This window comes from Leptonychotes weddellii, chromosome 1 (genome assembly GCF_054177405.1).
Source record: "Leptonychotes weddellii isolate Sample4059 chromosome 1, ASM5417740v2, whole genome shotgun sequence".
NCBI classification, from domain to species: Eukaryota; Metazoa; Chordata; class Mammalia; order Carnivora; family Phocidae; genus Leptonychotes; species Leptonychotes weddellii.
This window is the reverse complement of record NC_138369.1, coordinates 96485214-96510851: the sequence shown is the minus strand read 5'-3', so window position 1 is coordinate 96510851 and position 25638 is coordinate 96485214. Positions and strand designations below refer to the sequence as shown.

The 25638-nt window shown below is 36.4% G+C and overlaps 1 protein-coding gene across 1 annotated transcript in view; it reads right to left on the bottom strand.

The window, feature by feature from the left end:
* The window catches only part of LEKR1 (leucine, glutamate and lysine rich 1), a 165717-nt gene that overhangs the window by 26231 nt on the left and 113848 nt on the right, over positions 1–25638 (bottom strand). The window contains exons 8-10 of the mRNA XM_081828457.1: positions 23593–23670; positions 22833–23036; positions 5352–5445 (exon numbers count right to left, since the gene is read on the bottom strand). Of these exons, the coding sequence (XP_081684583.1) occupies positions 5352–5445; positions 22833–23036; positions 23593–23670 (376 nt within the window). The remainder of the gene's footprint in view (positions 1–5351; positions 5446–22832; positions 23037–23592; positions 23671–25638) is intronic.

Below are 25638 nucleotides of genomic sequence, written 5' to 3'. Positions count from 1 at the left end.
CATTCTTTCAGTACTTTTAGTCCCACATTCTTCTTGCTTATATTGTCTTTTTTTTCTAGAGAAAAAGAGAGGGGGGGAGGGGTAGAGGGAGAGAGAGACTGAGAATCCTCCAGTAGACTCTGTGCTGAGCGGAGCTACTTAAGCAGGCTCCACACGCAGCATGGAGCCCAATGCGGGGCTTAATCTCACAACCCTGAAATAATGACCTGAGCCAAAGTCAAGAGTTGGACACTTAACTGAGTCACCCAGGTGCCGCACTTATATGGTCTTTGATGAAAAATCTGCTGTCATCCTTATCTTTATTCCTCTTTATATGTCTGTTATCTTCTGGTTGCTTTTAAGATTTTCTTTCTATCACTATTTTTGAGCAATTAGATTAGAATGCTCCTTGGTGTGCTTGAGGTTTGTTGAGCTTCTTGAATGTGTGGTTTATAGTTTTCATTAAATCTTAATTTTTTTCAGCCATTATTTCTTCAAATATTTTTTCTGTCCTTTCTTCTCTCTCCTGTCCTTTGGGGATTCTAATTAGGCATATATTAGTCCACTTGAATTTGTCTCATAGCTCACTGATGTTCTTGTTTGTTTTGAGTCTCCTATTTTTATTTCATTTGGATTGTTTCAGTTGTGTGTCTTCAAGTTCACTAAACATTTCTTCTGGAATGTCTAATCCGCCACTAATCCCATCCAGTGTACTTTTTATCTTAGATACTGTACTTTTCATCTCAGAAGTTCACTTTAGATCTTTTTTATATAATACATATCTCTACTTAACATGCTCACCTCTTCCTCTAGTTTTTGGGCAAATGGAATAGTTATCGCAACTGTTTTAACGTCTTTGTCTGCTAATTCTAATATCTGTGCCTTCCTGAGTCAGTTTTTATTCACTGATTTTTCTCTCATCATGAGTCTTGTTTTCCTTTTCCTTTTGGATGGCAAGTTTTGATTGAATGCCAGGCATTGTAAATTTTACCTTGTTAGATGCTGGATATTTTTATATTCCTATGAGTATTATTGAACTCTCTTCTGGGATGTTGTTAAGTTTCTTTGAGTCAGCTTGATTTTTATAGTTCTTCCTTTTAAAATTTGTTAGGCACAATCAGCTCAGCATTTAGTCTAGGGCTAATGTTTTCCTACTACTGATGCAAGAACCTTCTGAGAAGTATCTACCCAGTGCCCTGTGAATTATAGGTCTTCCAGTCTGGCCTTGTGTGAGCACATGGTATTCCTCTCTCATCCTTTCAGATGGGTCTTTCCCTGCCTTTGGGTAGTTTCCCCACACATATGCACTGACCATACATATACTTAATGGGGACTCTTTGTAGATCTCCAGCATTCTTTCTGTGTGCAGCTCTCCCCTGAGAACACCATCCTGTGAATTGTAGCTATCTTGATCTCTCTAGTCTCCTTAACTCAAAGAACCTGCCAAACTACCTAGATTCACACTTCCTGCACTGTGGCCTTAAATTTATTTCAAGGAACTAAGTTTGGGCAATCACAGAGTTTACCCCATTTGTCTCCTATCTCTAAGAATCATTATCCTTTGTAGTCTGATATCTAGTGTCTGGAAACCATTGTTTTCTATCTTTTCTCCAGTGGCTTAGTTAGTTAGGAGAGAGGGTAAATCTGGCTCCTATTCGTCCATCTAGGCCAAATGCAGAAGTTTTGGATTTTGTAGTTAGCTCTCCTTCTTTTTCCAGGTTTGTATCAGTTGTTATTTCCTGGCTATATAACTTTGGCAATTTACCTAACTTCTCTGAGCCTTATTTTTTTCCATGTGCAAATGGGAATAATAATTTTATAATAATTAAAATTACATTTATGGAAAGCATTAAGCACAAGGCCTGGTATATAATAAACACTAATAATGGAGACTATTCTTATTATCTTGATTAAGGGTTTAAATCAGATGATATTTGCAGGCTATTCTAGATCTAAAATGTTGTGATTTTATTAGTTCAATTTTGAAAATTACATTATAATTTTATAAATTAAAGTGTGCTCTCAATATTCTTTTTAGCCATGCATTTATATGCATAAATGAAAATTTATATTTTATGACAATTCATCCCTGTCAAATTCTGTTATTTTACAAGTTATCCTTCTAAATTCCATTAATAGTACACTTAAACACATTAGGAATTATTCAGCCATTTGGCTCTTCTATTTTGAAGAAGAATTTTAGATGTTCTGTTTGCTTCCCTTTGGTGCTGGAATTGACTATTTCTTGAGGTAAACTCCAACTACCCTTGCCCCCCTGCATTTTCACTATTAATCCAGTTGCTCAGCCAGGAAGTAATGTTCAGTTTGTTTGTTTGTTTTAACTATTGGTTTTTAAACGTTCTATGTACTATTTAAAATGAGGTCAATAGTAGTACAATTCTAAAATGTTCCTAAATAGGATATCTTAATAATAATCTAACAAAATATTTGGTTGGAATTTGTTTATCTCACTACCAAGTAATAGTCAACACATGACTATCACTTAATGTCAGCAGTCTGGCTATAGGAAATTCCATAATTACAAAAATTTTAACTGAAAAGCAACAACATGCGTATTTGGGACCAATTTTAAATGTTCAGTATGCACATTAATTTATTTTTTTCACATCAAAGGAATACTTGAAATAAATAAAAATCCATGGCAATTAGTAAATATGCAGTTTATTTTAAAATGTGCCATCCTGTTGCATAGCAACTATTGATTCTATTATGTGCTTTTTACATACTCTAAAATAATTAAGTACGGGCACAAATTGCTATCCACTTTTTTTGAATGTTAAAAGCATTTAAGTTACGAAGTTTATTCTAATATGTGTATTATATATTTGTAAAGGGAACATTTCATTCCTATACAAAGGCACAGTGACCCAAGAAAGAGATGACAGTGTCATATTAGTGATTTTCCTTTCTCATGAGAGGACTTTTAGGGAACTTTTTATTCATAGTCTCAATAACTAGCACAGCCAAGACATAATTATCATTCCGTGGCTTTACTGGTCTGGATCTTGATTTACTGCTAAGCTAAATGATAAGATTTATTAACAAGAAGTCATGTCCTCTCAACAAAATGAAGTGCCCATTTATATCATAGAAAATTATACATGCCAAAATACATCTATGATATAATTAATTTATTAGAATGATATCATGGTCTTAGCAAGAACTTAGAAAATCTTACTTAGGTTTATTTTCATCATCAAATTAACAGCATGAAGCAAGACCATAATGCTTTTATATGATCAAATGCTAACATTAACTTGGTCCACTTGCTGTGTTAGCGCCTCAAGACAGGGTACAGTAAGCAGCAGTAATAGAGTAAATTGTAAATGCAGAGACTTTTCCAGTAGATTGTATCTGAAAGTCCTTCATGGGGTGTGACCATGAAGATAAAGAACTTCTACACAGCAAAGGCAGGAAAGTTCACTCTACCAGTCTAAGAGGAGCTCAGGTGTTTGAAGGAAGGGAAGAATCTGTGAATCTCTATTTACATTAATTCCATCAGTGAAATTTCTGCATCAAAAGATGAAATGTTTACAATATCTCTTCATTACATACTTCCAAATTGCTCTCCAAAGGGTTGTTGTAACTTCCAGCCCCTTAAAGAGTGAGTACGAAAGATTATCTCACAAGAACTTACCACAATGCCAAAACCACTCTGTTAACTGGATGGGTTAAAAAAATAATCTCATTGTTTTAATTTGCACTTTTTGGATTGCTGGTTAGGTTGATCATCTTTTTTGTATTTTCAAACATGGATTGGTAAGGATGGAGGAAGTGAATAAGAATAGACTAGCCAAGTGAATACCCCAAAGCTAATAAAAATTAGAAAGAATTAAAGAAATGCAGGCTTTAGAGAAGAAGGAAAAGAAAAAGTCCATACTTCAAAATAAAACAAAATAAGAATGAACCACTTAGAGCAACTTTAGTCTGTATTCTCAATGTTTAATTGTTGCCTCTATGGAACTGTTGTTATAGTGATCATTTCTCTTACAGCCTGAATGTGCTATCCCTGAGGGACAAGGAAAGTGGGATTGCTTTATAGAGAGCCAGTAATGCCTGAGTATGGCCAACTGAGTAAAGAATGGAAATGAAAGTGAAAAATTTAGAACTGACCTGAGCCAGCAACAATATCTAAAGGGTTTCAATTTGGTGGATGGTAGGGTGGAAGAGTCCAGGTGATGTTAATTTGACATGGCCACTGCTTGTTGCTTGAGGTTACAAGTTATAGGGTCTAGTCATCATGGAGAAGAATCTGATAATAACCAAACAGGTTGTCAGGACTTTAGTCAAGCAATCTGAATTTCAGTAGCCAGCTCTTCCTCTAGATGCAAATTTACAATGTTAACAGAAAACCAAGGATGAAGGCTAGTGCTAGGGCAGGCATCAGCTGGGCAAGAGAAAGAGTTGGAAAGCCTTCAGGGAATTGTTCAGGATAAGGCCCAGGGATCAATCAAGGAGTATCAGAAGTTTATGACAGGGAAATGATGGGTTGCAGCCTCAATGACTAGATATGTACAAGGCCCGAGAAGGTAGGGACCAATAATTTTGAGAATATTATTTGTATCCTTTAAAATTATGCAAGTAATACATCTTTATTATTGAAACTTTGAAAGATTTAGAAAAATCCAAAGACAAAAATTAATGCATTTTTCAGTACTGTAAGAGAAAATATTTTCTTTGTAAACAGTGAGCTAAATACTTATTCATTTTACTTTGCCAAAAGTTCATAACTGAGTAATTTTGTCATTTTACATTCTCTTGTAGTATCTTCTTAAAAGCAGAAAAATTGTGAGAATAAATAAATATTCCCCTGCTTTTAAGGATGTAGTCAAATGCAGATTCTGTCCCTTTACAGGAAAAAGGTAAATACTTAAAAATAAAAACTATACTTTTACATGACAACTAAGGGCTATCTTAATTTTACAAGATTTCAAATTCTGTTCTTACCTTTTTATTTCCCATTATGTTGTATAATATTTTGGTAAAGACACACACTATAAGCATGTTTGGTCTAGGAAATTCCAGAAGGAATCAAAATGTGCATAGAAGCCAAGATATCTGGAATAGTCTCCTGGCAAACAGATATGATTTTTTTTTTTAAGATTTTATTTATTTATTTGACAGAGAGAGTGAGTGAGCACAAGCAGGGAGAGCGGCAGGCAGAGGGAGAGGGAGAAGCAGGCTCCTGGCTGAGCAGGGAGCCCAGTGTGGGGCCCAATCCCAGGACCCTGGGATCATGACCTGAGCTGAAGGCAGGCGCTTAACCGACTGAGCCACCCAGGCGCCCCAAACAGATAGAATTTTTAAAAAGCAAATAAGACACATGCTGATGAAAGCTACATTATCATTACCTTCTCTCTCCAGTTATCATCGTTCAGCAGCTTCTGTCTAAGGGTTTCCTGCAGCTGTTCGATGCTTTTCTGATGTGAAATCAGCATTAATTCCCTGAAAACCATAAACCCAACAAATGAGTCAAGACCCTAATACTCTTCCTAAATTGCAGTTCCTGGCTCAGAGAATAGTATTTCACAACTTAGTCTGTTTCTTCTCTTTAGCAATATATATACTGCCACTAGATACTACTTTTACCATTAACAGCAATTTACAAACACTACACACAAGGTAAGTATTACTTTTGCATGAAATAGTAACAACATATGTGGAGTCATAAATATCATAAAACATTACACATTATGGTTCCAAAGTTTATGACTAAATTCTAACACTAGACAGTATTTTTTTCCTAAAAAAAGGGAAAATATGTTGGGATATGCCATAAAATCAACACATTTGTGGTTCTGGCTAGATTTTTCTTTTACTTGTCTCAAGTACTGATAGGAACAAACCAAATTAAGTAGAAGGTAATGTCTCAAGTATGGTATAGTACAAAACATATTAGAAAATTGAAAAGAAAACACAAAGAACATTTTAATAGTTTAATCCACATAAATGGATCTTAAAGTTTAGTTTGTAATCCTCTGGGTGGAGGTAAGTGCAGAAGATTCATAAGAGCATCTCAAAGGGGTACTGAAATTAAGCCTTTGAATATCACAAGTAGTGGCAAAAGCACACTTGTTGATCAGGCCTCCTTCCCTCTTCCGTAATCACCGCGTCCTTCCTTAGTTTCTGTGTAGGTAATTCTTCTACATTGCTTATTCCTCTTTCTAATCTCTTGTTTTCTATCACCACCCTGTTCCTTTTAGCTCGGACTCCTTTCTCAAAATTGTGGCTTTCAATTATAACTGCCTGTTAGACATCTCCACCCTAAAGAACCATTAATACCAGATCCATTAAAAAACAAATTCACTATCATCTTCTGCAATCTTGCTTTTCCTTTTGACTTCTGAAAATCTTCAAGAGTCAAAATCTTTGGTTTGAAATCCCTGAGTTTTCTCTCTTTCTTCTCCTTGTCCTACCACATCCATTCAATACCAAATTCTATTATTTTGCTTCCTGAGTGAACTCCAAATTATTTCCTCTCTTCCTTTCCCTCTACCAACAGCCTTGTTAAGGCTCTTGACTTTTTCTCCCACCTGTAGTATTAAAATAGACTCTCAGTCTATCTCTTGATTTCTTTTCTAGTCTCACTCTTAAAATATTATCAAATATTTTTTTACCATAATAAAAATAATGCCTACATTTCTAGGCTAGAAAAATTTAAGGACACAAGCATAAGAAGACACGTTGGACTTGGTAACCAGGATTATAAATATCATTTGAGGGAAACTTATTAAAAAAAATAAAACTCCCCAGACTTCTCTTCCAGAAGTGTATTGGACTAGGTACTTTGACAACTCTCCTACTGAAAATAAGTAAACATTTTTTTAACTTATAAAAAAAATCTTAAAATTCATCAGTGAGCTGGACAAAAAGTGGGAAGGATGCAGAGAACAAAACTCAAGTGAAAGAACAGGAAAAAGATATGAGTGGAAAACTACTGAAATCTGAATAAGGTCTGTAGTTTAGTTAATTGTATTATACCAATGTTAATTTCTTAGTTTTTACAGATGTGTCATTGTTATTAAAAATGGGCCAAAGAGAAACATAAACTCTCTCTTTACTGTCTTTGTAACTTTTCTGTAATTATTTCAAACTAAATCTTTAAAAAAGTGAAGTAAAAGGAAGAACCCCCAATAATAAGTAGAGCATTGAAACCAATTCTCACCTTGAAGGTACCTTCCAAATCTGATGAACTTGACCTTTAAATTTCATAGCCATGAAGGGCTCGGGAGAGAGAGTCTGAAAGGAAACTCACCTGCATGAAGCTGCATCTCAAAGAGCTGCACATGCAGTAAATGTGTGAAATTCACACCTAGTATGTGTAAAATTCAAATAACACCTCTCAAGGTACAAAAGAAAATTACTGGTTTTGAACTTTGGTGCTATGTAGAGGGAAAAATATAAATCTCTCACAGGAATTTGTAAACACAAACTAACCCTAATGTAGATTTTTATTGTGAATTCATACAACCTGAGTGGTTCGAAGAGCTTCATGTTGAAAAGATATCTTAAAGTGGTAATAGGTTAACTTTATCTCCAGATGCCTGGTAGAAAAAACACCAGTATTTTTGGGAGCAACCTATCTTCAACCTGGGACTCAAAGATTTTCTACAGATAAAAAGTCAAGACCAGGCGCCTGGGTGGCTCAGTTGGTTAAGCGACTGCCTTCGGCTCAGGTCATGATCCTGGAGTCCCTGGATCGAGTCCCGCATCGGGCTCCCTGCTCAGCAGGGAGTCTGCTTCTCCCTCTGGCCCTCCCCCCTCTCATGTGCTCTCTCTCATTCTCTCTCTCTCAAATAAATAAATAAAATCTTTAAAAAAAAAAAAAGTCAAGACCTATGATATCCTGATTTTTTAAAAATCATAAAACTATAAAAGAAAAAAGAAAGCCATAATGCAGCAACCCAAGGTTAAGCAGACAAATAATTCAGTAAGAGTATAGAGGATTTTAACAATGCGACTGATTTAAGGTTCATGTATAGAACCCTGTACCCACTTAGTAGAAAAACACACAATTATTTTCCAGCGCACATGAAATGGACATCCTAGGCCAGAAAGTAAATTTCAAACAACTGTTGTCTGATTAACCTGTATGGTCCAACATGGCAGCCACTAACCATATGTAGCTTCTAAGCACTTAAAGTGTAAGTGGTTCAAATTACAATGTGCCTAAATCTAAAATGCTCACCAGATTTGAAAACTTAGTACCTCCCAAAAATCTAAAATATCTGTGATAATTTTTAAAGATGATTACATATTTAAATAATTTGTATATATGGAGTTAAGTAAAATATATTACACATTTTACCTGTTTATTTTTCTCTTTTAATGTGGCAGTTGAAAAATTTAAAATTAAATATGCATTTCACATTATACTACTGAACAGCACTGTTAGAGTCCATAGTCTCAGAAAACAAATGTCTATAACAGAAGATATGTAAAATATCTCCATGTATTTGGAAATTAAAAAAATGTATTTCTAAGTCATGGGTCAAGTAAAAAATCATAATTGATATTTAAAAATACTTAGAATTGAACAATAATGAAATTGCTACATATCAAAACTTACATAATACAGTTAAAGCAGAAAGGATAAATCAATTGTGGGACAGTTTAGAATACAATACAGATAAAGAAATGAAAGCTTTTCAGCTACATACACCATAATGGACAAATCCCAGAAACATAATCTTGAGCACAAAGAAAAAAAACATTGGGTAACACTTAGAGTATGATTTTATTTCTATGAAGATAAAATATATGCAAACTCCAACTTTTTTAAGGAATGTAAACCACTTGGTAAGATTATAAAGTGAAGCAAAGAAACATCAGGTGTTATTTATAGGTTTTAATAGATGCTCTTTATCCATTTGAGGAAGTTCCCTTCTATTCCTCGTTTGCTGAGAACCACAAAATGCAAGTTGGTGGTTTCCTCTGTGGAATGAGGCACTGTGGTGGAACTGGGGAGAAACACAAAGGGACTTCAAAGCTAATGGTGAGGTTCTTTTTCCTAAACTGAGTGGTTGACACATAGATGTTCGCTGTATTGTACTACTTTATACTTTACACCTATGTTCAGCTTCTATGTATCTATTCAGTATTTATTTAAAAATAATTAGTGATTAAAGCCTGAGCACATGCATGCGGAGGAAAAGGAATCAAAGGGAAAGACTAAGGTGAAGAACCGGGCAGATGACTAGTAGGGTAGAGTTTACGGTCAGCTAGGCACATTTGGGACAAGGCAGCGTCATTGGGCTCTGAAGGGACAGAGGGAATTAGGAAGGCACAATCCCTGTCCAAAAGGTGCTCAAAATCCAGTAATGTAAAAGAAAAATTTATCTTTCAGAGTGTGAGGTGCACCCAGCAGGTTCTGATGCTTGCTTAGCAGTCTCTAGGCTGAAGTAAGTGAAGCAGAAGAAACAAAGAATGAGGACAGCAAAAGTGGGAGTGCATTAAAAACCTCATTTGTGGCTTTCCTCCAAATATTTGGCCATTTCTGTCTCCCTTGCAGACTCATCTTCCTGTACTTGTCATTTAAATGTTTGTGTTCCTCAGCACTTTTTCCTTTCTACTCTTTCTCTAGGTGATCTTACCCACTCCTATGCTTGAAATGCAATCTAGATGCTGACAACTCCCAAATTTTATCTCTGGCTCAGATCTATTCTCTGTTCTCTGAGTATCTGACTCATGAATCCAACTCACTGACTGCTCTACTTTTATATTTCAGGGACAACTCAAACTTAACATATTTGTAATCTCAGAGGCTCAAAGTACCAGAGTTTATTTTTTGTTCATGTTATGTGTCATCTGCTGCTTTGTGCCCCATGTTTTGTTCCAGGATGTAGCTCAAGGAGTAACTCTTACCAAGGAATGCTACTTTTTGTGGCAGACGGAAAAGAAAAATCTCCAAAACATTGGATCTGTTAAAGCTTCTACTCAGAATTGGTGCATTCTCTCACATTTCAGTGGCAAGAACAAGTTGAGTGGCCAAGTCTGATGATAGGCAGGCATGGATAGAATAGTCCTCTCACTGGGAGGTGTGCACCTGGCATGGGGCGGAGCCCATCGAAATTCTGAAATTCCCCTGGAAGCCACCGTGAGGATCTCTACCCTGGGGGTGGGGGATATTCCTTGCTTAGATTATGGGTTTTTTTTTTAAGATTTTATTTATTTATTTGACAGAGAGAGACACAGCGAGAGAGGGAACACAAGCAGGGGGAATAGGAGAGGGAGAAGCAGGCTTCCTGCTGAGCAGGGAGCCTGATGCGGGGCTCGATCCCAGGATCCTGGGATCATGACCTGAGCCAAAGGCAGACACTTAATGACTGAGCCACCCAGGTGCCCCATCATTTTTATTGCTGAGTAGTATTTCATTGTATGGCTACACCACAATTTACTTGATCAACTCACCTGTTGATAGACATATAGGTTGTTTCACAGGTTTGGGCTATTACAAATAAAGCTGCTATCAATACCTCTGTACAAGTTTTTTTTATAGATAATCCCTTTAATTTCTCCTGAGTAAAACACCTGGGTAGCAAGGTAAGTGTAATGCTTAACTTTTAAAGAAACTTCCAAACTTTCCCAAAGAGGTTATACTGTTTTACATTCCAACCAGCAGGGTATGAGAATTCGTTTCTCCACGTCCTTGTCAACATTCGGTTATGTTCAGACTTTTTAATTTTAGACATTATGAAAGTGTGTAGTAGTATCTCACCGTGGCTTTAATTTGCATTTCCCTAGTGACTAATGATGTTGAGCATCTTTTTTGTGTACTTATTGACCACCTGTATATCTTCATTGGTGAAGTATCTGTTCAAATCTTTCATTCATTTTTTTATTAGGTTGTTTATGGTCATATAACGGAGTTTCTAAAGTTCTTTACATATTCTGGAAACAAGTCTTTTATGAGATGTTTATTTTGTAAATATATTATTCCAGTCTACAGCTTGTCTTTTCATTCTCTAAACTGTCTTTATAAGAAACAGAAGTCTTATTTTTAATGAAGTCCAATTTATCAGGGTTATTTTTTTCTTTTATGGAGTGTTCTTTTAGTGTTGAATCCAAGAAATCTTTGCCCAACTCAAGGTCATAAAGGTTGTTCTTCCATGTCTTCTTTTAGAAATTTATGATTTTAGGTTTTATATTTAGATCTATATTTTGAATTTATATATTTCATAGTATGAATCAAAGTTCATTTTTCACACATGTATATACAATTATTCTAATACCAATGGTTTCAAAATACTATCTTCTCTCCAATGAATTGTTTTAGTACCCATGTAGAAAATCAATTAACCATATATGTGTGCCTACTTCTGGATTCTCTGTTCTGTTCCACTGATCTATTTGTCTTTCTTGAGACTAGTACCACACTGTATTAAATACGTAGCTTTATAAGAAGTCTTGAATTCAGGTATTGACTTTGATCTTTTGACCATTTAGGTTTTATTTATTTATTTATTTACTTATTTATTTGACAGAGAGAGAGAGAGACAGTGAGAGAGGGAATACAAGCAGGGGGAGTGGGAGAGGGAGAAGCGGGATTCCCACTGAGCAGGGAGCCTGATGCAGGGCTCGATCCCAGGACCCTGGGATCATGACCTGAGCCGAAGGCAGAAGCTTAAGTACTGAGCCACCCAGGTGTCCCAATTTAGGTTTTTTTTCAAAGTTGTTTTGATTATTCTAGGTCCTTTGCATTTCCATGTGAATTTTAGAATTAGCTTGTTGATTTCTACAAAAAGTTGTGTTGGAATTTTGTGATTGCACTGAATCTTTTCTTTTTTTAGAGAGAGTGTGTGTGTGTGTGAGAGTGGGGGGAGGGGCAGAGGAAGAGGGAGAGCTGAGCATGGAGCTGAGCACAAAGCCTGACATGGGGCTCCACCTCATGACCCTGAGATCATGACCTGAGACAAAATCAAGAGTCTGATCCTTACCTAAGCCGCCTAAGTGCCCCGATCCACTCATCATTATGAAATGAATTTCTTTATTCCTGGTAATATTCTTTGTTCTAAAATCTACTTTATATGATATCAATAGTATTTCAGCTTTCTTTTGATTAGCGTCAACTTGGTGTATTTTTTTCATTGTTTTACTTTTAAATTATTTGTGTCATTACATTTAAAATAAACTTCCTATAGACAGATTATAGCTGAATCTTACTTTTTTAAATACAATCTGATAATCTTTACCTTTTAATTGGAATGTTTAGACAATTTACATTTAATTCAATTGTTGATTTGGTTAGCCTTAAATCTATCATCTTGCTATTTGTTTCCTATTTATCTCATCTGTTGTGTCCTTTTCCTTCTTTTTTCTGCCTTCTTTTAGATTTTGCATATGTCTTATGATTCTATTTTATCCACTGTTTTGGCTGTTTAGCTATAAATCTTTTGTTTAGTTTTATTTTAGTGGTTGCTATAGGATTAATAAGGGCCATCTTTAACTTATCACAGTTGTAGTAGACTAAGTGATTGCCTTCAAAGATATTCATGCCCTAATCTACAGAGTCTGTATGTTACTTTATATGGCAAAAGGGACTTTGCAGATGTGATTCAAGTTAAGAGTCTTGAGATGGGGAGATTATCTTGGGTTATTTGGTTGTGCCCTAAATGTAATTACCAAGGCCTTTATGAGAGAGGCGAGAACATTAATGCGGGGGAAGATGATGATGTGACAAAGGAAGCAGAGATTGGATTCATGCGGCTAGGATGCAAAGAGTGCCAGAAGCCTCTTAAAGCTGGAAGAAGCAAGGAAGGGGCTTTCCCCTGGAACTTCCAGAAAGAACCAGCCCTAGTGACACCTTGATTTTAGTCCCTTAACACTCGTTTGGACTTCTGACCTGCAAAACTATAAGGTAATAAATTTGTGATGTTTTAAGCCACTAAATTTGGGGCACTTTGTTATAGCAGCAATAGAAAACTAATGCCACGGTCTACCTTCAAGTGGTATTATACAACTTTAGGTATGAGATTAGAATCTTATAATAGTAAACCTAATCAAATAAGGAACAGCAGTCGATGGAAACTGAGTAGCACTTGACCTGGTTTTTAAAACACACTAGTATACAGAATGGATGTGGCTGGCCATGCACTTGTTAGAGGTAGTAGACAGCACAGTCTTGGCAATTTGGTCCATTTTATTTCTTAAGCCTGGTTTCCTATTTGAAAAGAGGTCTTACTGATTAGAAAATTCCAACAAGCATTTCCAGATGGGTGCCTGTCAGTACACTAGAAGTTACCTTTATTGTAAAATGGGTGTTGCTGAGTATTTGAGATGCTCAAATTTCAGTCTCTCTGGAGACAACTATAATTTAGATACAACCAAAAGTGGAATCCATTCCATATACATTCCTCTCATGGACCGAGTGCAAAACACCACTGCTGTTATATGTTTCCTTTTAGAACAAAAACTGAAAGTCTAGTAGATTATAGATGCTAAAATATAGTAGGCCAAGATTTAAACAATGTTAATGAAGTGATAATTATTCACTGAATTTTCAGAGTTATGAAGTTCCCTATGACATTTCCACAAAGTATAAGGTGTTTTGAATGAACTCTTTTAAAAATCATGGACTTAAAGTCTGCAGTGGTAAGTTTGCTTGACATTTATGAGTATAGAAATGAGAAGGACTTTCAGATTTCTTTGATACCTGTTGAGCCTCTGACCCAGACTCTAAGACTCTTGTGTGATTCTATAGTGGGACAAGGCAGAAAGAATAATTATATGTGATTATACAAATACTTCCCCTGATTAGCATGAAATGGGCATTGAGTAATGTAAACAGAGATGATAATATGTGTGAAAAAGATAATCCCAATTCCAAAAACAAAAATCACACTTACGCTATACCCATGGAAGAGCTTACACATTGTTCAGGAATACAAAACCATTTTAAGACACTGATGATGAAAAAAAAAGCTTGTGTTGAAAGAAACTAAAAGGGATCAATTTTGACTCTTGTGAGCCTTTCTGCTAGAAATCTAGAGGAATGATAAGAAATAAAACATTGTTAGATGCATATTCCATGTTTCTCCATGTTATAAAAAGCTGAAAATATGTAGCCATTTTTTAATATCATATAGACATCTAATTTCCTCTTCAGAACCAGTTCTAGAGATAAAGATGCTTTAGAGTTACAGGAAACTCTGTAACCAGATTTAGGTCCTAAATTTGGATTTTACTAAGAATCTAATAAAGAAGATTATCACTAGAATCTAGGAGTTTGGACTGTATTCCCACCTCTGATTTTTGGTAAGTCAGAAGCTTTCTGGACCTGAGAGAAACACTGGGAGCTTTTGAATTTTAAATCATGCAATCATGGTTTCATTCGGATTAAATTCTCATCCATACATCCATCTATCCAGCAAATACTTATTGAGTGCCCATTATGTGTCAGGCATTGTTTTAGTCTCTGGGGATATAGTGGTTCTTTCTTCCCATTTTTGGGGTAATACACTAATGCAACTGCCTAAATATTAGAAGAAACAAGATCCTAAAGTAGAAAATGACCATCTAAAGTGACACAATTCATAAGCAATGCTGGCTCAAGCTCATACCAGCCTTGAGCTTTCTGCAGTGCTATGCTGCCTTTGCTTTCTTTATTTGAGAGGGAGGTGTGGCTATCTGCAGCACTCTCCCCTGCAATTTCATGAAATATTGTTTAAAAATAACACTTCTGGAGTTGGCACAACAGGCAAATTAGGATCTCTCGCAATTAAGAGTATTTATTTTAAAAATGTTAACTTTTCGATTCTTAGACCCAAACGAAAATGAGAATCTAATTTCTTATATACATGCAAAAATCTAGATTCCCTTAATTGTAGTTAAAAACGTAACTGCAAACAAATGTCAAACCATAATGCCAAACGACAGCTTTAAATTCTATTTCACAAGTTGTTCTTTTAGAGATGTCTTCACATTGTCAGTCAAAGAGATAATTTTGATTTTGCCACAACTCTTGCCTTAGTTAAAAGCAGTTAACTCTGTGGTATCATAAGAAGTTTGGCCAGCCTCTTGTTCTGAGAGCTGTTGATAGATAGGAAATCAGAGAAAGAGGTGAGTCTTGGAAAAAAAAAAATGATAAGGTTTGTTATTTTAGAATGATGTTACTTAAAACATTTTGTTTCATAGTGCTTTCAACTAATAGGATAGCATCCAAATTGAATCACTCCACGAACTAATCTTTACAACTTGAAGAGTAAAGCAGATAATATTGAATTCGACAGACATTGAATAAATAGCTACATCACCAGTGCAGGGTATAAACATTAATAAGATAGGATGCTTTAAGGAGTTAGCAACCTAAGAAAAGATGAAAAGAGGGGGAACACATTTTCCAAGCACTTACAACCTACCAGGCACAATATTAGCCTGCTAATGTCAACCAACTTTAGTTTCATGAACCAACCAGCTTTAGTCTTCATGAGAAGATAGCTATTATTACTTTAACCAACTTTAGTTTCATGAGCCAACCAGCTTTAGTCTTCATGAGAAGATAGCTATTATTACTATCCCCATTTTACAAATAAGGAAAATGAGCCTTAAAGTCGCTGAGTTGTCCAAATTTGATACTGGTCAAGTTGAGACTTAAACCTATTTGCCTAACTCTAAAGTTACTTTTTTTTATACTTAAGCCACAGTACCATGAGGTAACAGACCCTTTATACACTGCTTCTGAATCCTTTTTTATAGTCTACATTTCTCATTTTTTTTAACCTTCTCGAAAATATGGCAAGCCTCATTAAAGGAATTAAACACTAAGCTTCTCTTCTTCTAGAATGTGCTATGAAATGTTATTACTCTATTATTCTGAAGATATACCTCCACTTCTCATTTTGTCAAGACACTAGTGAATAGAAGACAAAAGTCACCATCTTATATTTATTGAGTGAATGGAAGAATCCTGAAAGAGTAGAGAGGTGGGGTAAAAAAGTGAGGGGGCGGGGAGAGGAGACACAAAGGGAGCACTCTGGGTTCCCCCAGGGCTCAGAGTCCCCTGAAAGCTCAGTGTTACAACTGGTTGAGAAAGAAGTCACACAGAGAGGAGCTGACAAAACAGCCCTTCAAGACAGATGCTGAGGGAACTATGTGAACTGTAGTGGAGGGAACAAGGGTAATGAGGTTAGACACAGCAGAGCTTGCATTCTGTCTTTGCCAATTATGTGACCCTGAGTGAGAGATTTAGCCTTGCTTAACCTCTTTCCTTATGTAGAAAATGTGGAAAAATGTGGAAAATGACCTGCTTCACAGGTGAAGGTTCCCAACTCTGCTAACCAGTGCCTTTGGGCAAATCTGGAAATGACTTCTCCTCTGGGTTGGTAAATTAGAGATGATATTCCCTCTGGCTGGGGTCAGACCTAGAGACAGAAGGCTTGATAAGGGAAGAAGGGAATAGCATACTTATGCAAGAAAACTGAGCTCCTTCCCCTAGGGCATGTGGCAAGGACAGCAGAGTCCTGATTGGTTTTCAGATCCCTTACTCTGATCCCTTACACTGAGTGCTACATAAGGATGCATCTCATTCATGGGGCGCCTGGGTGGCTCAGTCGGTTAAGCACCCACCTTCGGCTCAGGTCATGATCCCAGGGTCCTGGGATCGAGCTCCCAATCATATGGGCTCCCTGCTCAGGGGGGAGCCTGCTTCTCCTTCTCCTCCCTGTTCATGCTCTCTTCTCACTATCTCTGTCTCTCTCTCTCAAATAAATAAATAAAATCTTAAAAAAAAAAAAAGGATGCATCTCACTCAGGACATGATCACAGAAGCCCTTAGGGGGCTCCCCACAACTGTGATACCTATGGATTGTGTGTGAGAGAGTTTGAGGGAGGCGGGGTAGGGGGAAAAGGAGAAAGGGGAAAGAGAGCATGAGGAAGCACGCATGTTTAATTATGGAGTCATGTCATATACAGGAAAGCAGGAAGCTCTGAAACTCCTGAAAAATAAATTGCTAGATTTTGTATATATTCTTCCTGGGTGAGGGTTTGTAGCTTTCAGTTAAAAACAAACGAACAAACAAAAACCAAAGACAAAGGGAGAAAGGAGAGGACCTGGGAATTTAAAAGAAGTTAAGGTTACATGTGTGAGGGAGGTTGAATAAAACCCTTACTTATAGCCTATAAGATACCCTTCTGGAGGGACAGGGAGCACTTAAGAAAACTTCATTTAAAATAGATAAAGAGGGGCACCTGGGTGGCTCAGTGGGTTAGCCACGCATCGGGCTCCTTGCTCAGCAGGGAGTCTGCTTCTCCCTCCCTCTACCTCTTCCCAGCTTGTGCGCCCTCTTGTGCTCTTGACCTCTTGTGCTCGCTCTCTCTCTCTCTCTCTCAAATAAATAAATAAATAAATCTTAAAAAAAATAAAAAAGAGTTAGACAGACAAAGAGATACAGACATATATTATTTATTTCACAGAAGAAATAACACATAAGCAACTTGCACATAACTTTGGTTACAACTAAGCTTTTCCTCCAACAATGCTCTTCACTAATTCCATCCTGTTATTGGCAAGTCAGTCGAATAAGTATTTTCCTATAGTTCTTCTTGGAATGTACCAAGATGGTGCTAATACAGCTCTTGGGAATGCATAGAGTATGAGAGCTATTACAGACAGCTGCGTGTTTCGGCACTATGGTTGTAGCCCATGTGTTAGCGCATAAATTTCTCTAAGTGTTATATGTGGGCAGTCTCCAAGCTTAAACACATATGTCCTTATAAAATGTTATTTGTAAGTTGGTTATAGGGAATTCCAAACACATTTTACCATAGAAATACTTTTCTATAAAAATGGCATTAGGCCTGCAGGCCAGCCCACAGAACCCTATTTAATCCACTATAGGCCTGAAGCGCCGTCACAAATTCACAGTCTGGGCTGAGTTCTGGCTCTGGCTGATGAGCCCCTCTAGCCCAGAAGCAGGAGAGCAGAGAGCTCTTTGTATAGAATTGAGAAAACAGCTGCCCTTTTCTCTGGCGCTGGCCACTGTGCCTGGCTGCATCCTTCCTCATCCACCAAGGAGACCTCTCTCTCCAGCCTCAGTGTGTCTGTGACCAAGCTGGCCAGACCTCTACCCTCAGCATCCGTGATCTCGAAGGACCTACTTTTCCTCCGTCCAGTGGAGCCTCTTGTCCTAATAGAGCTTCCTGAGTGTGGCGGAGAGAGCAATGCATCATTAAGTAGATTTGTCCTAATACTTCAACTACTTCCTAGTTACCAATTCCTCTCCTGCCCCAAATTCAGTTCTACCAGTTTTTTCCTAGGGTCAGGTTTGGCTTTTTACATCATCCTTTTCTCCTCTTCTGAAGCTACATAGCATCTAAATTGCACCTTTCTCATCACGGTCCCAGTGGAGCTTTGGCGGGGGTTCTGTATCAGGAGAGGGGAGGGAGGGGCGGCATGTATGTGAGACTGCCTGAGCTTACGGAAGCACACACCGTCACTGGGAGCAACCTGGGCTTTGGCCTTTGGAGAGCACATCTGGCAGCCTGGTTGGTTGCAAGTCCTTCTGTGATGGTGGTTTGGGACATTGCTGTGTGGCAGATTTCCAGGCACCACCCAGTGCTACTGAACAAGAACCTCTGTGTTATCAGTATCTTTATCACTTCTTTGGAGGGACTTTTCACATCTCCAACTGCTTAGGAACACCTCTATTTAGAGGTCCCATTGGCACTTCAAAGCAAAGCTTTACAGGGAAACTTGCTCAGTTGAGAGACAGGTTACTACTAAAGGGAAGAAAGCGGAGAGAGGAAAGCCAAGACCATGCATGAACCTTAAGGAATGTCTGTGGTCAGGAGGGGATGGAAAAGAACCAAACAGAGACAGAAAGGGGGCAGGTTAACAGGTTGCCCCAGCTGTCAAAGGAAGACTTGTATTATTTACATATATAATATCTAATTCATGTTTATAATATCTTGAAGCTGTTCGTTGATTTTTGCCTTTGCCTAGATGGGGAAGCTTTAATATCACAGAACTATCCATTTTCTTAGTATTTTTAAAATTGTTCTTTAAAGTTAAAATTATAGTCTTTAGTTTCAAATGAGATTTTCATATATTTTTGATAAACATAAAGATCTAGTGTCTAATGTGTTTTGGTGTTTTTGTTTTGTTTTTTATCCTGTACCATTTTAGGCATAACAGACTGCTTAAAGAGAAAGAGGATTCTTTGACTGGCTTGTCAACAAAAGTTTCCAGGTAGGTTTGGACAGAAATGTCAAAAGCTTCCAAAAGGTCATTATTCTTCAAAATATCCTTTTAAATTGGCTTTCTTTTATTTTTAAGATTTATTTATTTGAGAGAGAGAGAGAGTGCATGGGGAGAGGGGCTGAGAGAGAGGGAGAGAAGACGACTCCCTGCTGAGAGCAGAGCCGGATGCAATGCGGGGGCTCCATCCCACGACCCAAGATCATGACCTGAGCCAAAATCAAGAGTCAAATGCTTAACTGCCTGAGCCATCCAGGTGCCCCTAACTTGGCTTTCATATATCCCTTTTGGCTCAAAATGGAGTAAACCCTGGCTATTTTGCCACTATCCACTTGGTACAGACATTTAAATAACCCAGCACAAGCTGGCAAGGGGTGGGAGCTGAAGATTTTCATTTTTCTCATGTCTGTTAGGCTTAACCATACATAAAGTCCTTTCATTAATATCAAAACAATAAATGACCTGAGTTGTTCCCACTGCCCATTGCCATACCTTCTCCACTCAGCATCAGAATGATCTTTCCACAGGGTCACTCCTCTGCTTAAATCCCCTCAATGGTTTCTTTTCATTGCACTGTATATAATACCCAACTCCCAAAGGCCTAGGAGACCCTGCATGGTTTGGTCCTCGCCTGTCTCACTCACACTTGCTAGGCCTAAAGTCATACTGCCATTTCTGAGAACTCACCAAGTTTGTTCTTTGCTTATAAAGCTCTTCCTGGCTTTTGGCCCAGTTACTTTTACTTGTCTTCCTTTGTGTATCATCTTGGAAGTCACTTTTATGACTGCTCTTTCCAAATCAGGCCCCTTCCTATCAGTCTCTGCTACAATACCCTTTTACTTATTTTATATCCGTTATCACAATCTGTAATTATTCTAGTTAGCTCTTTACTTTTTTTTTTTTAACTATGCATCTCATTAGAATGTAAGCTTCTTGAGGACAGGGATGTTTCAGATTCACTATTATATCCCCAGGGTACATAGTACCTGGCATACAGTAAATGCTCAACAAATAATTGTTGACTGACTAAATTACCCATAGCAAGTCATTCATTCCCTCAACAAATATTTATTGAGTGGATACATGCTAGACTTTGAGGATACAATAGAGGACAAGGCAGACAAAACTTGAAAGTGGCCTAGGACAAAGAAAAAGGACAATGGGTTATGTCTAGGAGTAATCCTATGATAGTATGATAACTTACTGGTACATAGCACATTTTTATTTGTTATGTGGCAGATAGTAAACTTAGTGTCACCAAATGACGAGGTAATACCATGCCTGCTTTTGGATAGACTAAAGTGTAAAGAGCAAAGAAGGAAACAGGGCAAGTATATGAAAGAAAAAAAAGGGGAGAAGAAGAGAAGGTAGTAGTTCAGTGATGTCTCTATTCTCTGAAAACTTAAAGAAATTATCTTTCTCATTCAACAGTTACAACAGAAGGTTAAGATTAGAACCATACTTAATGTCTTTAAAATGTGGCAAAACATATACATCCAGGTGAGCATGTTTTTCAAAGCAATCCTCCAAGGAAGTTCTATATTTATTCTAATGATGCCATCAATCCTCAAAACACTCATAAGACTGCCTTCTTCAAACTGCAGCAAGGGATAATTTACTGAGCATAGAAAAAAAAATACAATTTATTTTTTATTCCACACGGTATTTCCCAGATTGACTTCCTACCATGTTCACTGGACTTGCTTTCACTGAACCTACTGAGATGGTTTTTAAAATCAAATTAATTCCTAAAGGGCAAAGATTCATCATACAGAGACTGTTCTAAAACATATGCACTTAAGTCAATCCTCAGAAAAGAGTTCCAGAAATGTTTGAGCAAAGACAGGATCTTTTCAATGACCACTGTAAAGAAGATGGCATTCATTCTGATAAATGAGTAAACCTAATTAATCTGACACCATTAGAAGTGGGGTATTCTAGGTAATACAGGAATATAAGAAAATTACTCAGATAACCAAAGTTATAAGCAGAAGATTTTTAAAAATTTCTTTCTTTCTTGGTGTCCTCGTACATACGATTCTGTACATTTTAATGTAGAGTATAAAGCTAATTTTTATTTTTCTCACTCAAGGTCATCATGATGGCCATCAGTTATTAATCCGTGTTATAAATATAGGAACACTCAAAGTTATTGATGTGTGTTAGGCTGTCTCTATTGCATATTGGGTCAAATTGCAATGCTTTTCAAGTTTTTGTTTGGATTTATAGTTTTTTTTCTTCTTATGCATGACCAATCTTTTAGCTGCCATTCCTTCTTGTTATTAGTAAGCTTGGCCCTTGCAAATTTCATGCTTATGAAATTGCTGCTTCTAATAGGCTATGGGCTGAGTGACTATGTAATTGTGAAATGGCAGAGGTGGTGGGGTGGAATGAAGAGTCATGTAACTATAAGGTATACCATCTTTGCAAGAGGCAGGTTGTTGGTATGGCTGAGTCAGGAAATCATGGGTGGCAATCAGCATTGCAGTTGTTCATCTTATCCCAGGATGGACCAGAGATAAGACTTGTTCCCCTATGAACTGGACAGAACTCCTTCTAGCCTGGAGTAGAGACAGATGTAACCCAGGGCAAAGAGTTGATGAGAAAGTTCTAAGACAATTAACTTAAATCCAAGCTGCTTGCTACCCACTCCCAGACTTTTCCTCTGGGAGCAAATAGCTGCCTTTGTAAAGAACTAAAAAAAGTTTATAAATCTTCTAAGTTAGAAACTGGTCTAATACTCATAAAATGAAATTAACAAAATAAAAAATAAATTAAAAAAATTCTGGGAAGAATGAAAAACAAATAGCTAATTTTGCATTCTGTGCAGAGAGAGTAATATAAGACAAAAATTCTTGCCTTATGGAACTTGTGTTCTTCCGGAATATAAGAGTTATATTGATAAATGTAAATGGGATAATATCTCCCATTAAAGACTCCCAGATTTGATAAAAACTAATAAAATAAAAGCCCCAAATGTGTGTTATATATCAGATATGCCTTTAAAACTAAAGAACTCAAAAAGAATGAGTAAACACATACCAGGCAAATGAAAACAAAAAGAAAGAAACTGGGGTTGAGAAATTAAATACAAGTAAGGTTAATTTAAAGACAAATTAACTGAATGACAATATCTAGGAAGGCTAAATGAACATGCTTTTTAGTTTCCCTTTACTACCTGAATGTAAGAGGTATCTTTGTGGAGAGTCCTCAGTAAGAGGTGTTGATAAGTAACAGAGAAGAAACGTAGGAGGTAATAAAAGGAAAAAGTGATACAAAAAGATGTTTTTCTGTTGGAAAATGATAGAATCCACCAATTACTGGCCCAGGTGAAATTCAGTAGTATAAGATCACACATGTCTTTTTGATACTTTTCAATAAAAATCTAACAGCAAATGCAATGTGTATTCCATCTCCACTTCCACTAACTATGTGACTTTAAGCATGTCATTTAACCAATTTGATTTCAGTTTAATCATTGTCAAATGAGGTGGTGGGATGTGATGACCTTTCCTGTGAAATATTTCTTTAATGCCGTGATTTCACTGTCATTAATATATGTAAGACCTTGGTATTTCAAATATATATGGAATATTGACTTAAATGAAATATTTTTGGAAGAAATTATTGGGGACTGCACCTTTCATTTTTCAGTGTTACAACCTCTTCCTTTGTCTGAGTCAGAAGAGTTTTGGTTATCTGTAGTTCATTTTCTGCAAGGTTAATTCTTCTTTTTATGTCTTCTTCCTGCCTTTCTTTTGCAGTCAGTTCTTCCTGTAAAGTTTTATGTATTTGTTGACAAGCCATTAAAGAATCCTCTTTCTCTTTAAGCAATCTGTTATGCCTAAAATGGTACAGGATAAAAAAAAAAACCCACCAATACACATTAGACACTAGATCTTTATGTTTATCAAAGATATATGAAAATCTCACTTGACGCTAAAGACTATAATTTTAACTTTAAAGATTTTATTTATTTATTTGAGACAGAGAGAATGAGAGAGAGCGAGCACATGAGAGGGGTAGGGTCAGAGGGAGAAGCAGGCTCCCTGCCGAGCAGGGAGCCCGATGCGGGACTCGATCCAGGGACTCCAGGATCATGACCTGAGCCGAAGGCAGTCACTTAACCAACTGAGCCACCCAGGCGCCCTAATTTTTACTTTAAAGAACAATTTTTAAAATACTAAGAAAATGGATAGTTCTGTGATATTAAAACTGCCCCATCTAGGCAGAGGCAAAAATCAATGAACAACTTCACAATATTATAAACATGAATTAGGTATTATATATGTAAATAATACAATAAGAAAAGCTAAGTACATAACAAATAAAATGTTACTTAGAGTATGGTTTCAAATTCAATGACTAAAAATATTAATTTAAAAATTTGCAATGTATACCGTGACTCAGAAATAATGGATTCAAACTTCAGTTTTCTAAGTTCTCTTTGACAGTCATCAGCTTCATTAGATTTATTCCTAGAATAATATAAAAGAGGTTAAAATATTTTATTTCAAAATAGTTCAAGTATAAATGTTTTCCCTTTTTAAAAACATGTTTTTCCTTTATTACTTTTCTTACCTTTATATTCTATTTGTAATTATATATGCATACTTCTTTGAAATGAGAAATATGAAGTCAAGGGGTTTTTTTCTGCCAAAAAATAACCTAATCTGTTAGTCCAACAGTGTGTTTTTCTATATCATTATTTTATTCATCCATAGGAGAAATTTCTTAGCATCTTTATATTATTATTTCTTTAAAGAAATAAATATTCGGGTCACTTCTATAATGGCTAAGTAGGCCCCTATCAGACTGATCTGCATATAAATAAAAAGTCTAAACTTTGCAGAACATTAAAAAAAGAAAAACCCCTATTTGAAGGCATTGGAAAGTGAACAAAAACAAGAAGATTTCTGGAAGGAAGCTGACACTTGGAATGAGGTGACAGCATGAAGGTCAGGCTTTTTGTGTTGTTTTTGTTGTTGTTGTTTTTAATGATTTCAAACCTGAGGCTCCAGTCTGCACCATGAAGGGGAACTAACATTCTGAAAGAAAACATAGTCTGGCCTAAAGAACTAGAGCACAGTTTGGGTCAACCATAGTGCTGAAAAGTGAAGAGTGACTCAAAATAGGAGAGTCAAAAAGGAGTCCCAATACCTCAGATAGACCCTACACACACATCTGACTGAGCCCTGAACTCTACATGCACAGGGCAGACTCCAAGCAGTCTAAAGATAAAAGAATTAGAGATCTGAGCTGTTGCCCCAGAGACAGAGTTTACAGTCTGAGGCCAACCAAATTAACGATCTGCTTAAAGCAGCACCACCCTCACCCCCACCAACAATAGTATTTGGAGAAATATAACAGAATCCAGAATTTCCATAATATAATATTTACAATGCCCAGAATATAATAAAAATTACTCAACACAAGCAAGAACAGAAAAGCATGACCTATTCTCAAGAGAAATGACAGTTAATAGGGACTGCCTCTGAGATGACCCAGATACTGAAATGTGCAGACAAGGATTTTTCAAAGAGCAGTTATAATTCTGCTCAAAGACATTAAAAAAAAAAATCCACTCTAATTAGTGAAAAGATGATAAATCTCAGCAGAAAAATAAACCATTAAAATGAACCAAATGGAAATTCCAAAACTGAAATAAACATATGTCTTGATTTTATGTAATTGGGTTTTGTACCAAAACTCAAAAAGTTAATATATTAAGAAAGAGTAATATTCCAGTTTAAGTTTGTATAGGCTTCTTATTAATAAGTCATTATCTGAAAGTACCTTAAAATAGCTTAAAAACTGTACAATGAATTATATGTTAGATTGTCAATGAGTTTGCCCTACTTGTAGAATGACTTTAATTTTTTATAAATAATAATTTATTTGCATCATGAACATAAACATTCATTTATTTTTAAAACCATTTTTTATTGTAAAATATGATAAAATTGTAAGCTATAGGAAAATTACATAAAACAATTATATAATGAATTATAAGGAGAAAACTCTTATAACTACCATCTAGGTAAAAACATAAAACCTGACCAACTACCCTAGAAGCTTCATGTCCCTGGTCCCAGTCACAGCCAACTCCCTCCTCCCTAAAATAACCATTTTCATGAATTTTATTGTTATTACTTTGATTTTCTTTAGCATTTTATTACCCAAGTTTTATCTTTGAACACAATATTTTAGTTTAACTTTTTCTTTTGCAAAAAATGTCTTTTTAAAACATGTTATTTTATTATCTACTTTTTGGAAAATAGATTAAGGTATCATGTTGACATACAATGAAGTACATATATACTTTGATATGTCTGCCATATATATAAGCCCATGAAACCATCAACAGAATCAAGCAGCACATGAGCGTGATACTCAAGAGCCTATATCTTGGTCTCTAATGCCATTCTTTTCAAAGGAACTAAGAG